This window comes from Piliocolobus tephrosceles, chromosome 9, assembly GCF_002776525.5.
Source record: "Piliocolobus tephrosceles isolate RC106 chromosome 9, ASM277652v3, whole genome shotgun sequence".
Lineage (NCBI taxonomy): Eukaryota > Metazoa > Chordata > Mammalia > Primates > Cercopithecidae > Piliocolobus > Piliocolobus tephrosceles.
Window position 1 is genome coordinate 69,768,689 of NC_045442.1, and position 15,016 is coordinate 69,783,704.

The following is a 15,016-nucleotide window of genomic DNA, read 5'->3' on the forward strand; positions in this document are numbered from 1 at the left end:
AAAAAAAAAAAAAAAAAAAAAAAAAATAAAGGTTACAGGGGACAAAGTACATTATATAATAAAAAATTCAATACTGCAAGAAGATATGACAATTATCAACATCTACACACCTAATAAGAGACCACCTAAATATATGAAGCAAAAACTGATAGAATTAAAGAAACAGTTTTACAACAGTAACTGGGGACTTCAATACCCCATTCTCGATAATGGATAGAAGAATCAGATATAAAGAAAAAGAGGACTTAAATAGCACAATAAACTAGATCTAATGCAGAACACTCCATACCTAACAATGGTAGCATATACATTCTTCTCAAGTACACATGGGATTTTCACCTATTAGGCTGGGTATTATCAAAAAGGTAAGACATAGCAAGTGTTGGCAAGAATGTGGAGCAAAGGGAACCACTGTACACTGTTGGTGGAAAGGTAAATTGGTACAGCCATTACAGAAAACAGTATGGAGGTTTCTCAAAAAATTAAAAATAATATGATCCAGCAATACCACTTCTGGGTATGTATCTGAAGGAAATGAAATCAGTATCATAAAGAGGTTATCTTTACTCCCATGTTCACTGCAGCATTATTCACAATAACCAAGATATGGAAACTACTCAAGTGTCCATTGATGGATGAATGGTTAAATAAATTATAGTATATATACACAATGGAATATTATTCAGCCTTAAAGGAGGAAATTCTGGCCAGGTGCGGTGGCTCACGCCTGTAATCCAAGCACTCTGGGAGGCCAAGGCATGTGGATCACCTGAGAGTCACGAGTTCAAGATCAGCCTGGCCAATCTGGTGAAACCCCATCTCTACTAAACAAAAAATTAGCCGGGAGTGGTGGCAGATGCCTGCAATCCCAGCTACTCGGCAGGCTGAGGAAAGAGAATTGCTTGAGCCCGGGAGGCGGAGGGTGCAATGAGCTGAGATTGCACCACTGCACTCCAGCCTGGGGAACAAGGACGAAACGCCATCTCAAAAAAAAAAAAAAAAAGGAGGAAATTCTGCCATTTGTGATCAGATCATTATGCTAGGTGAAATAAGCCAGACACAGAAAGAGAAATATTATATGCCATTTATATGTGGAATCTAAAATAGCTGAACTTAAACAGAGTGGTGGTTGTCCAGGTGAGAGCTGGGGAAAATGGGGAGATGTTGGTCAAAGGGTATAAACTTTCAGTTATAAGATGAATAAATTCTAGAGGTTTAATGTAGAGCATGGTATCTATAGTTAATAATGTATTGAACACTTAAAATTTGATATGGTAGTAGATCTTAAGTGTTTTCTTTTTTTTTTTTTCTGAGACAGAGTCTTGCTCTGTCGCCCGGGCTGGAGTGCAGTGGCCAGATCTCAGCTCACTGCAAGCTCCACCTCCCGGGTTCCCGCCATTCTCCTGCCTCAGCCTCCCGAGTAGCTGGGACTACAGGCGCCCGCCACCTCGCCCGGCTAGTTTTTTGTATTTTTTAGTAGAGACGGGGTTTCACTGTGTTAGCCAGGATGGTCTCGATCTCCTGACCTCATGATCTGCCCGTCTTGGCCTCCCAAAGTGCTGGGATTACAGGCCTGAGCCACCGCACCCGGCCAAGTGTTTTCATTACACACGAAAAAATGGTAACTATGTCAAGGTGACGGATATGTAATTAGCCTGACCTTAATTGTAGAATCATTACGCAAGAAATGCTGATATCAAAACACCATATTGTACACCTTAAATATATGCAATTTTTTATTTGTAATAACTCAATTTAAAAAAAGAAAACAACTGGAAAAAAGTAGGCTATGTATCTTAAGCCTATAAACATCTGACCCTTTCTTAAAAGGTGCTACAGGTTATACTAATCTATTTTCTATGTGGAAAGTGTTTATGAATACAGAACCAATTTATGCAAAATAAGATGCAAATTATTCTAGATGTAAAGAGATGAGTTTTTTTTTTTAAAGTACACAGTGTTGACATACTATCCATTCTATCAAGCAGACCTAGAGGGATTCTGGAAGGCAGAGCTTTCAGCAACCTTCTAAAAAATTATGCAATATTATTACACAGAAGCAGAGATTGCTGTGATTTTTATTCAATTTGACATCTTGATGAGAATGAAAGTAGTAAGAATGAAGGTTTACAAACATTGCAGTATTACTGTATCATTGTGATATGGCTTTACATTGATTATATGTAGAGAACAAAATAACATTAGAATTAAGGCAATAACAACATGTGCAAACGAAGCACATTACCCTGATACGGTCCTTGATAGAAAGCTCTTTTGGTTAGCTGATGTTTGATATTGCTGCATGCAGGTCATTGCTCTGAAGGATAAGCTATGAATAGAATTTTTTTCCATTTAAAAAAAAAAAAATCCCTCCTACTGGCCCACAATAGCCAGAAGAAGTCTTCGGTAATCTCCACTTGTGTCACCTGCAATCATTGTGCCCAGAGTCTTCTGATACATCTGAGCGAACATCTGTTTTATTTGTACAAGGTCAATCTGCATAAGAAATAATACTTCTGTTAGAAAAATATCTGTGATAACTGACATTTATTAAAATTCTTTTTAAATAATAAGATCTATAATCAAAGCTGAAGGAGGAAAACACCAAGTGACTGACATTTTATGGCTGGCACTCATACCAATGCTAGCACTACCCAATGAAGGTCTGATTCACAGCTCTGTAAAATACTGGATAAGGGTAGTACTAGTTTCATCTATTATTCCAAAGATACTAGTCATTTAAAAACATTTGATAGGATGGCTATTATCAAAACCAAAAAATAGTAAGTAATTGGCAAAGATGTCATGAAATGGGAACACTTGTACACTGGTCGATGGAAAAGTAAAAGGGTACAACTGCTATGGAAAATAATATGGTAATTCCTCAAAGCAAAACAAAAAAACTCCCAAAGAATTACAATATGACCTAGAAATGCCACTTCTGGGTATATTCAAAATAAGTGAAAGTAGACTTGAACAGGTATTTGTACACCCATGTTCACAGCAGCATTATTCAGGTAGAAACAAACCAAGTCTCACAGATGAATAAAAAAAAAAGGTGGGATACACGTACAATGGACTATTTATTACTCAGTCTCAAAAGGAAGGAAATTCTGACATGCTACAACACGAATAAACCTTGAGGACGCTATGCTAAGTAAAAGATGACAGTCACAAAAAGACAAATATTGTATGATTCCACCAGTATGACGTACCTAGAGTAGTCAAACACAGGGACAGAAAGTCACATGGTTTGTTGCCAGCAGTTGGGAGAAAGAAGAATGGGGAGTTACTGTTTAAGGAGTATGGATTTTCAGTTTTGTAAGTTGAAAAAACTTCTGAAGGTGAATGGTAGTGATGGTTGCATAACAATGTGAATGTACTTAATGCTACTTAAAAACGGTAAATTTTTATGTTATGTTTTATCACAACTTAAAACATCCTGCTTAGAAAATTTAAGTTAAAGAACAAAGTTTCTTTCAAAATACCATATTCTGGTTGTTTTCTTTAAAAATAATCTACCTTCTTTGCTATAACTTAGGGTTTTTGGCCAGGTATGGTGGCTCATACCTATAATCCCAGCACTTTGGGAGGCCAAGGCAGATGGATCATCAGGTCAGGAGTTCGAGACCAGCCTCACCAACACGGTGAAACCCTGTCTCTACTAAAAATATAAAAAAATTAGCTGGGCGTGGTGGCACACACCTGTAATCTCAGCTACACAGGAGGCTGAGGCAGGAGAATCGCTTGAACCCGGGAGGCAGAGGTCACAGTAAGCCGAGATTGTGCCACTCTATTCCAGCCTGGGTGACAGAGCAAGACTCTGTCTCAAAAAAAAAAAAAAAAAAAAAACACAAAAAACCCAAAAAAACCCAATAATAATAATAATAATAATTTAGGGTACTTTTTTTTAACACTGGGTCTCTGTCACCAAGGCTGGCGTGCAGTGGTGCGATCACAGCGCACTGCTGCAGCCTTGACCTTCCGGGCTCAGGTGATCCTTCCACCTCAACATCTTGGGTAGCTGAGACTACCACGCCCTGCTAATTTGTGTGTGTGTGTATTTTTTGTAGAAATAGGTTTCACCATGTTGCCCAGGCTGGTCTCAAACTCCTGGGCTTAAGCAATCCTCCTGCCTCGGCCTCCCAAACTGCTGAGATTACAGGAGTGAGCCACCACACCCCGCCATGTTTTCTTTCAATTAAAAGTTCAGGTTGGGTGTGGTGGCTCACGCCTGTGATCCCAGCACTTTGGGAAGCCGAGGCAGGTGGATCACTCGAGGTCAGGAGTTCAAGGCCAGCCTGGCAAATATGGTGAAACCCCATCTCTACCAAAACATACAAAAACTTAGCTGGGCATGGTGGCGCACACCTGTAGTCCCAGCTACTCTAGAGGCTGAGGTGAGAGAATTGAACCCAGGAGGTGGAGGTTGCAGTGAGCTGAGATCGCGCCTCTGCACTCCAGTCTGGGTGACAGAGACCGTGTCTCCAAAAAAAAAAAAAAAAAAAAGCACAAATGTCATTTCTTCTGAGAAAATAATAATTTTTTGTAAGTGCAGTAAATATATAAAGTAAAATTTTAAAAAATGAGGCTATGAATATTTTTAAAATTGTTTATTAATAATAAAGGATGCTAAATTTAAATAGTGTTGATATACAATAGGATTAATCTACATAGGCTTTTCATATAATTTTTATATAAGCAAAATGAAAATCAAAAGATAAATGTCTAACTTCCCATAAATTTGTATTGTATTCTCCATTGACCTTCTCAAGTAGTAAAATCTGTTATTATTATCTTCATTAGGGCAGAGTGGCCTATTTCACTAACGCAAGCTTCTCCCACAGCATGAGGAAAGTGAATTTTCTGTTCTTTATACCACCTCTTTTAGGTGACAAAGAGAGCTCTTTCTTACCATTTTTGAGGGATTGACAACTAACTGGGGAACTTCTAAGAAATCAACATTGAACATCGAGTAAGACCCGACAAAAAGAGAGAGGCTTGCCTCACCTCACTTCGAGTGACCACAATCCTGACCAGGGTGGAGTCATCTGTGCCAGCACCTTTCATAGCATAGTAGAGCCTCTCAGCAAAGAAGGCAGGGCGGTTCAGGGCACATTGCACTGCAAGTTAGAGATGGTTGAGACATGGAATCATGATCTGACAAGAAGTGTAACCCTCCAGCTTCATTTATCACTTCTAGCCTGCCTTTGATTATTTTCTCTGTAATCATCTCAGAAACATGAGGTGAGTTAAGGATGTTCAGATGTTCTCCTCCTTCATTTTTTTTGAGAAGGTTCTCACTCTGTCGCCCAGCCTAGAGCGCAGTGGTGCAATCATGGCTCACTGCAGCCTCCCAGACTCAGGTGATCTTCCCACCTCAGCCTTCTGAGTAGCTGGGTGTGAGCCACTGCCCCTGGCCTGACATTCCACTGTTAATACCAGTGTGTTACTAATACTCCCCTTAGTCCTAATATCCATGAGAATGAAACTTTCACTTTGTTAGACATCTGTGTATCAGACCACCGGAAACTGGTTTAATTTCAAAAAGGAAATGAGTCTCACTGGGCTGAGTACCTGAAATACCTGTTTTGAGGACTCAAACTGCTTCATGGTGATGCTGTGAGTTCCTCAGGGCTTTCCCTTTCTCTTTAAAGGAAGTGCTACAACTATCAGGTATTCTTGCACAGTTCTCAAGAAAGGCCTACAGATGAAGGCCAAATAATCCCCAAATAGCCGTGTTTGATCACAGCACTACCACTCATAGGAAATTGCATGTAAAAACACAGGATTGTTTCTGGGGGCTTGTCCAATAAAGAAAACAAAGAACAAAAAACAAACCCCAAAAGATTAGGAGGTCACCTACTGCCTAAGCAGATTCTACTTGGACTATATTATCAACATTTAAAGGGAACAACTATTCAAAGCTCCCACTCATTTAAAAACAAAATAAAGCAAAGCACAAAAATCTTACAGATGGTCTTCAAACCACTTTCCACATATCCGGAAAACTCACGGCTCACACTGCTTAACAAATCTCGATTAGCCATCTGCAAACAAAATTAAAGGGTTAAATTTTTTTTAATCTTAAAACAGAAGCCAAATCTTCAGAAGAAAAGCTCATACTCTGGAATAAGCCTCCATGGTAGCTCTCAGCTGAGGAAAGCTTCTTGTGGCAAGGATCATGTTAAAGCAAGATTCATCGGTCCCTAGTCTCCCCTCACCAGCTTGATAGAGACGCTGAGCATCTTCCTGAGCCATTTGGTGGTTTACACTCTGGTTCTCATCACGATTTCCCTGCAAAAGAGAAAGGCAGGGATTGGAAGAAATAAATAAAAGTTCTACTAAAACACTTTTTTTACACTCTAATTCACTTTTGGATTTAAAGAGACAATTTATTTTATTTCATTTTTTTGTTTTTGTTTTTTGAGATAGGGTCTTGCTCATCACTCAGGCTGGAGTGCAGTGGCACAATCACGGCTCAGTGCAGTATCGACCTCCTAGGCTCAAGTGATCCTTCCACCTCAGCCTCCCAGGCAGGTGGAACTACAGGCACAAACGACCATGCCATGCCTGGCTAATTTTTTTATTTTTTGTAGAGGCAGGGTGTCTCACTATGTTGCCCAGGTGCTGTTCTCTAACTCCTGGGCTTAAGTGATCCTCCCGCCTTAGCCTTCTAAAGTGCTGGGATTATAGATGTAAGCCAATGGGCCAGGCCTAAAGAGATAATTTACTAAAGATTAATCCATAATGTCTGTCATGCATATCCTTCATTTCTATGCATGGAAATATAACTAGTAATTTATTATACTGTCAACTGGATTTTGTAATATAAGATCATGGTTTAATGAGGTTATGTTAAAAATGAGGGCTTTTGGGAGCTAAATTAAACCCAAATGTTTAAACAAAAATATCTCTACTGGGAAATATAAACTACCACTCAAATGAAGAAACAGTCCTCTTAGCTGGAATTTAAGATCAATATGCCCTGTACTGAGTTCTACTTTGTATTCATTCACGCGACTAAGAGATATTAAGCACTTTCTTTGTGTCAGGCACTATGTTAGGTGGTAGGGACACAGGAGAGACAGGGTCTCTGCTCTCAAGAAATTTAACTCTAGGGCAGGAGGGAGGGAGGATGTAATATGGAGGCTTCATAAACTTTCTTTCCTTCATCTGAGTATATTTTTTTAAGAGACACGATTTCACTATGTTGCCCAGGCTGGGGTGCAATGGCTATTTGCAGGCATGATCATAGCCTCAAACTCCTGGGGTTCAAGTGATCCTCCTCCCTCAGCCTCCAGAGTAGCTGGGAATATAAGCTCACACCACCACACTCAGCCATCTAATTATAATCTTAATGTATAGGTATTTACTATAAATACATGCATAAAAATGACACATGAGCTTTACAGAAGAAGCTACAAATAACTCACTTTCTGCTAGACTGTGCCTATTTGTATACCAAACTCTTCCCTGGAATAGGAGAAAAGGAAGGAGGAAGGAAGAGTTTAAGCTTAGATGGGCAGTTGGTTTCTCTCAAAAACAGAAAGACAAACCCAAACAAGAAAAGGTTGCCTTTTAGAGTCTCAGGGACCATCTTAGGAACACGATGGAAAGATGCTCCTTGCAGCTGAAGAACTGTCTTCTGAGCACCTGGCACAAGGAATATGTAGAGGCACATTCTACATGGGCGACTGAATATAACACAGGAAAAAGTACTCACGAAAAATTTCCCCGATTATTGCCTTTGGATTCACACACACTTTCCTAGGAAGTTACTCCTCTACTCATGCCCTGGAAAAGGTAGAGCTGGGCCTTGAACTCTGCATAAAGAGAGACTCAGCACCTCATGTAAAATCTTAATACTCATTTTTTAGTATTGTCTGTTTTCCTTCCTGTTTCTTTTAAATCCTAGCCTACTTCCCTTCTCTGTTACTCTGATGTAGGTAAATTCAATTTCCTTCAACCCATTTACTTTGCTTTCTCATTTCCATGTCCACTCACTGTTACACACTATCCTTTCCACACCTACCTCCCTTTTTATTTTTTTAGATGGAGTTTTGCTCTTGTTACCCAGGCTGGAGTGCAATGGCAGAATCTCAGCTCACTGCAACCTTCACCTCCCGGGTTCAAGCGATTCTCTTGCCTCAGCCTCCCAGGTAGCTGGGATTACAGGTGCGTGCCGCCACTCCTGGCTAACTTTTTGTATTTAGTAGAGATGGAGTTTCACCATATGGGTCCGGCTGGTCTCAAACTCCTGACCTCAGGTGATCCACCCGCCTCAGCCTCCCAAAGTGCTGGGATTATAGGCGTGAGCCACCGAGCCTGGCCCGAGCCCCTCCTCTCCTTTAGATCCTTCCAGATGGTCCAATCTTGTGCACTAGCACAATAGTCAGTAACTCTTGATACTGAATCAGCATGCTAGTCATTTACATAATCTCTTTCAAATACACCTTCATCTCATTCTAAGTGTGCTTCTTTTCTTTTCTTTTTTCTTTTTTGAGGGCAGGATCTCACTCTATTGTCCAGACTGGAATGCAGTGGTGTGATCACAGTTCACTGCAGCCTCAATCTCCTGGGCTCAAGTGATCCTCCCACTCAGCTTCCTGAATAGCTGGCACTACAGGCACATACCACCATGCCTGGCTAATTTTTAAAAATATTTTTTGTAGGCTGAGTGCAGTGGCTCAAGCCTGTAATCCCAGCACTTTGGGAGGCTGAGACGGGTGGATCACGAGGTCAGGAGATCGAGACCATCCTGGTTAACACGGTGAAACCCTGTCTCTACTAAAAAATACAAAAAACTAGCCGGGTGAGGTGGCGGGCACGTGTAGTTCCAGCTACTCGGGAGGCTGAGGCAGGAGAATGGTGTAAACCCAGGAGGCGGAGCTTGCAGTGAGCTGAGATCTGGCCACTGCACCCCAGCCTGGGCGACAGAGCCAGACTCCATCTCAAAAAAAAAAAAAAAGTATTTTTTGTAGAGATGGTTTCTTGCTATGGTGCCCAAGCTGGCCTCAAACTCCTGGCCTCAAGCAATTCTCCTGCCTTGGCCTCCAAAAGTGCTGGAATTACAGGCGTGAGGCACCATGTCTGGCCCTAAGTGTGTTTCTAATGCCATTCCAAATACGTTGGAGTATTTTCTGTCAATTCTCCAGCACATCTGGGGAATCAAAATAAGGAAGGTGCTAATCACAGTTATTACTGGGAACCCTAAAACATTTTTCTGCATTTCTGGGTCTCCTCACAGAGTCCTCACTTCCTGTAGCACCTCTATGGCAGTCCTAAACGTCTTCACTTGATGGTACGGCATAATGGGGCAGGATAGTGATAAGCTCAAATGTATACTTTCATCCCCATCCCAGCCACAGAGCCTTGTATTGGTTTCTGATTCCATACAACCTTACAGGTTAAATCTCTAATTCCTTACAAAAGCCAGATTTACAGGAATAAATCTCAATAGTAACTACAAAGAAATCTGTACACTGGTTTCTGTGTTGTCCCTCTGAAAGATGGCAATATTGTAAGGTTGCTAAATATTAAAAGGAGTAAATAATGCTCACTGGCAAAAGACTTTTAAAGTATGTTTCCTCTATCAACGCACAAGTATTCATACTGTACTCACCTGGCACATGGACACAAGTAAACGCTCAAAATGTCCTGATGTATCTGACCTAATGTCCTTTTCAAGGTCTCGTCCAAATTCTGACTGATAACATCTGACAATTTCTCGGATTTCCTGATTTGTTCTTGTGCACAAAATCTCAATCAATACACGTTCCTGAGTTCCTGCTCCCTACATGAAATGAAGGGAGGATTATACAAATAAAAATGAAATGTCTGCAAGTAATTAAATCTTACTGCTTCATCAAATATTACTTTGTTCTCTAGAACTAAAAACTATATATTCAGATGGATGACGGGAAATAAAGAATTGCTTTAATTACCACTGTAAATTCAGAACTGCCATAATTTGTACGGTCTTACATATGAAACAGGACAAAATACTCACAACAAATGACATATAGTACCTGCATTGCTTTCCGTAAGCTCCAGGCATCGTAATACGTAGGAGGCATGAAGAGGGCCAGAATCAGTTCTTCCATATTTCCACTTAACTCTGATTTGAGATCTTTGATTAAATCCTATTTAATTACAAAGACAAGCTAAGTATATGTGTTCTCCAAATTTTGTCACTTGAGTGTAATGTGTGTACAAGCAGATCTATTTTATTCATTCTATCAATAAACATTTAATAAATTCTTATTCCACTCTACAAGGTACAAAAACAAGGGATATATGAAAAAAAGAATTATTCAAACTAACAAAATGATAAACAGATATTTGCTTAGTAAAAGAAACTGTTCTTGGTTCTATGAAGAAGTAGAAACCATTATCATCTTGTTCTTATTTGTTTTTTTTTGTTGTTATTTTTTTGAGACAGAGCCTCGCTCTGTCACCCAGGCTGGAATGCAGTGGTGTGATCTCGGCTCACTGCAACCTCCGCCTCCTGGGTTCAAGCGATTCTCCTGCCTCAGCCCCCTGAGTAGCTGGGACTACAGGCGCATCCCACCATGCCCAGCTAATTTTTGTATTTTTAGTGGAGATGGGGTTTCACCACGTTGGCCAGGCTAGTCTTGAACGCCTGACCCCAATTGATCCACCCGCCTTGGCCTCCCGAAGTGCTGGAATTACATGCATGAGCCACTGTGCCCAGCCGATCTTGTTCTTATTTGGAAAGATACACATCTAAAAAAAAAAAAATAATAATAACGTAACCTGTACTCTAGCACTGGGTAAGTAGCACAGAAATAAGTAACAGAGAAAGTTCAAACAGAAAAAGGTCAAAGTCAGCTACAGAGCTCAGAGAAGAATGTAAAAATTAGCACGCAAAGAGGAAGGAGAAAGGTATTTCAGGTAAGAAGGAATACCACCAAGGAACACAGAAGGGGTTCCCAGCCTTGACTCTTCATTACATTCATCTGTGGAGCTTTAAAAGAAACAAAACAAACAAAAAAAAAACACTGACGTCCAGGACTAAGACTCAGAGACTGTGTATTTTTAAGTTTTAAAGGAAATTACGATGTTCAGTTAAGGTTGAGAATCACGCGTATAGAGGCAAGAATGAGCAAAGCTTGTTCAATGGAACAATCAGACAACTGGTTTTGTTACAGTGGAAATGAGAAGAAACAAAGTAGACAAAAGAAACATTTTAAAGGGCCACTTTATAGATTAGATCAATAAAAACTAGTAAATAACCAATTGCTAGGACAAAGCATACAGAATACTCTGATAAAGAAAAACATGGAATCAAAGATGACTCTATAGCAGGCTAGAACAGTATTTCACTAATTAGGAAGTTAAGAAGTGGCTAGTGGTACGGAAATCAGATTGTTAGTTTTAACTCTAAAGCAATATATAAGAAAACTCGAGATAGCATTGTACAGACTAGATAAAAAATTCATAACATGGCAAATATCTTTGTGAGAAAAGTGAGTCTGATGTTGAAGCTTAAGGAGATCTAGGGTTTGTGTTGCATAAACAGTCACTGGGCTGGGCAGACAGGGAAAGGCAGAATAGAATAAGCAAGGTGGGACTAATCAATGGACCACTATGCCATTCTGAGAAACATAAAACAGATGCAGAGAACATTAGGACATTTTTAGGATTCCTATCTAAATGACAAAGCAGGTCGGGAGTGCTGGTACAGGCCTGTAATCCCAGCACTTTGGGAGGCCAAGGCAGGCAGATCACATGAGGCCAGGAGTTTGAGACCACACTTGCCAACACGGCGAAATCCCATCTCTACTAAAAGTACAAAAATTAGTGGGCGTGGTGGCAGACACCTATAATTCCAGCTACTCGAGAGGCTGAGGCACGAAAATTGTTTTTGCCTGGGAAGTGGAGGCTGCAGTGACCGGAGATCGTGCCATTGCACTCCAGCCTTTTGAGACTCTGTCTCAAAAAAAGTAAAAAAAAAAAAAAAAAAAAAAATCAATCAATCAATAATGCAAAGAAGTGTGCTATCCATGTTTTCCCATTATATCTGAGGAATAGTGGCATTTTTTAGCCATAGAATCTTGTTGGATTTAGAAACTGATAATCCATTCAACAAATATTAAGTGGCTACTTGCCATTATACACTTGGTACTGTAATACAAAGATGACTATGACCATGGTTTGTCCTATGGGAGCTCAGTTTTTGGGGGTGGGCCATGAGATTAGTAATAACAGAGGTTTTACAAAGTGCTGTGGGACTACAGTATTAAGAAGAAGCTAAATTCTGTCTAGACTAATGAAACAAACTTCACAGAGTAGCTGATATTTAAGCCAAATCTTAAAGAAGTTGGCCATGAAAACAAGAAAAGGTATTCAAGGCCAGGAGAATGGCATGTACACAACACAGAAGCATAAAAGATCATGGTGTGTACACAGAATGGCAAACATTTCCATATTATTATTTTTTTGATATAGGGTCTTGTTCTGTGACGTAGGCTACAGTGCAGTAACACAATCACAGCTCACTACAGCCTGACTTCCTGGGCTCAAGCGCAATCTTTCCACCTCAGCCTCCCAAGAAGCTGGAACTACAGACATATGCCATCACACCCAGCTAATATAATTTGGTGTCATTGTTGTTGGAAATGAAGTCTCCCTATGTTGCCCGGGCTGGTCTCGAACAGCTAGCCTCAATAAATTCTCCTGCCTTGGTCTCCCAAAGTGCTGCGATTATAGGCATAAGCCACCACGCTCAGCCCATATAATTTTAATATAAGACATGTTTAGAGAAAGGGAGAGAAGCACAAGACCAAGAATAAACAAGGGCTATGTAATAAGCCTTGAATCCCACTGTAACAAGCAGAAGATTGAGAACCATCCTCTTGATCATGATTGTAGTCGTGATCTACTTTCTACTGAATATCTATCACATATGTGACTGGAGTAAGGTATGATTATGAGATCAAGGACTACTCTAGAATGAAAAAGCCTTTTAAGAGAAATAGGCAGGGCACAAAGTGCTGAAAACCCAGCACTTTGGAGGCCTAGGCAGGCGGATCACTTGAGGTCAGGAATTTGAGAGCAGCCTGGCCAACATGGTGAAACTCCGTCTCTACTAAAAATACAAAAATTAGCCAGGCATGGTGGCGTGCACCTGTAGTCCCAGCTACTCAGGAGGCTGACGCAGGAGAATTGCTTGAACTTGGGAAGCAAAGATTGCAGTGAGCTGAGATCGCACCACTGCACTCCAGCCTGGACACTGCAGTGAGACTTCATCTCAAAAAAAACCAGAGAAATATATAGGGAATACAGTACTCTTAAGGTCTCTGAAATCTAGTTGTCCCTTTTTTGCACCCCAGGTACTAATCAAAATATAGTATCCAATCTGACATGAATGCAGAGTCTACCGGCCACTGCTGGTGCTCACTCCAGGAAAGAAAAACATACCTTGCCATAAGAGGTCTTAAATGCTGCTTTAATTTTTTGCCTCTGATCATTGGAACGGTTGGCCACCACGTCCACAATTGCCTGTTCGTCTGTCCCTGGAAGAACCACACATGTTTAAATAAGGACAAAGAATGTGCTAGGTGCTGCTTGAGGTCATCTCCTTTTTTTTTTTTTTTTTTTTTGAGACAGAGTTTGTCACCCAGACTGGAGCGCAATGGTGTGATCTAGGCTGACTGCAATCTCCAACTCCCAGGTTCAAGCAATTCTCCTACCTCAGCTTCCCATAAAGCTGGGATTACAGGCATGCACCACCACACCCAGCTATTTTATTTTTTATTTTTAGTACAGATGGAGTTTCGCCAGGTTGGCCAGGCTGGTCTTGAACTCAGGTGATCCGCCCACCTCAGCCTCCTAAAGTGCTGGGACTATTGGTGTGAGCCACCACACCCAGCCTGAGGTCATCTCTGAGAATGCTTACAAGGAACTAGACATCAGATTAAATTCAGGTACGTGCACCCAGGCTGACACATAAACTTGGTTTATGAGATAAGGTTTATTTTTACTTTAGAATTGATCACTTTAACTTATTAACAAAGACAAAAATTTGTTTTCCTTACCAAAACCCTTCATTGCCTTACGAAGAATTTCTGCATCTCTCATAGCATCGAAGTTGGCAGCTGGTCGGATAGTTCCTTGAGTGCCCTGAGTCATTGCAGCAGGCTGAAAATAAAAGGCATAAAATCTGAGTCAGCATTTCCAGAAAATTTCTAATGAGGAAACTTAAAGACTTCCCCAGACATCAATCTTAAGTAAGAAAGCCAGTGTTTGGGTTTTAGGGCAAGGATATGAGCATTTTATTACCAGGGCTCATTCTGGAACAGACAGGAAAGACCTAGCCCCCTTCAGGACAGATTTTTCTCCTGCCAACAGATAGCCAGACACCAAACTTCCAGGAGACAAGATGGCCAAACTTGTGAAATTAAAGTCACAATCTTCTTACGGTTTCCTTTTTGGTAGAATAGGAAGAAAAAAGGAGATTGATCCCTGAATAGTGTGAGATGAGCAACAATGTTTGATTTAAAAACAGAAGAATATAAAATGGCTTTAGTGAAGTGGAACATGAGTGCCCAGTGAGATTTCAAACCAGCAATATAATTTTAGTAATATCTCTTAATTTCCTATATGGACCCTGATTATTACACATGAAATAAGTCTATATGAAAATAAAAAATTGCCATTTGGTAAATACTATGGTAGTAACTGTTTCAGGCAAGAATTACCAATAGGTGCTAAAATTAGGTGGCAAAAGTATAAAGAAACAGGATATTTGCATAGCTTATAACATTACAGCAGAGAAATTTTTTTTTTTTTTTTTTTTTTTTTTTAGCAGAGAAACTTTGCAGGCACCAACTTAAATGATCAAAATTAATTATCACCAGTAATGGAATAAGTCAACAATAAGTGTCTCCTGATATGATGCACTGGGGGCACAAAATCATTTCTGTGGTACTCTTGCCAAAAAGGCATGACCTGGATGGATTTAACCATGAGAAAATATCAGACAAACCCA

At 40.3% G+C, this 15,016-nt stretch overlaps 1 protein-coding gene across 2 annotated transcripts in view; it reads right to left on the reverse strand.

Annotated features, from left to right (window-relative positions):
* Positions 1 to 1,723: 1,723 nt before the first annotated feature.
* The window catches only part of ANXA7 (annexin A7), a 36,781-nt gene continuing 23,488 nt past the window's right edge, over positions 1,724 to 15,016 (reverse strand). For both annotated transcript variants that reach the window (XM_023204960.1, XM_023204958.1), the window contains 8 exons: positions 14,064 to 14,166; positions 13,447 to 13,541; positions 10,032 to 10,145; positions 9,626 to 9,796; positions 6,127 to 6,297; positions 5,975 to 6,050; positions 5,011 to 5,123; positions 1,724 to 2,496 (listed from right to left, as the gene is read on the reverse strand). In XM_023204960.1, coding sequence (XP_023060728.1) covers positions 2,374 to 2,496; positions 5,011 to 5,123; positions 5,975 to 6,050; positions 6,127 to 6,297; positions 9,626 to 9,796; positions 10,032 to 10,145; positions 13,447 to 13,541; positions 14,064 to 14,166 — 966 coding nt within the window. In that variant the 3' untranslated portion in view covers positions 1,724 to 2,373. The remainder of the gene's footprint in view (positions 2,497 to 5,010; positions 5,124 to 5,974; positions 6,051 to 6,126; positions 6,298 to 9,625; positions 9,797 to 10,031; positions 10,146 to 13,446; positions 13,542 to 14,063; positions 14,167 to 15,016) is intronic.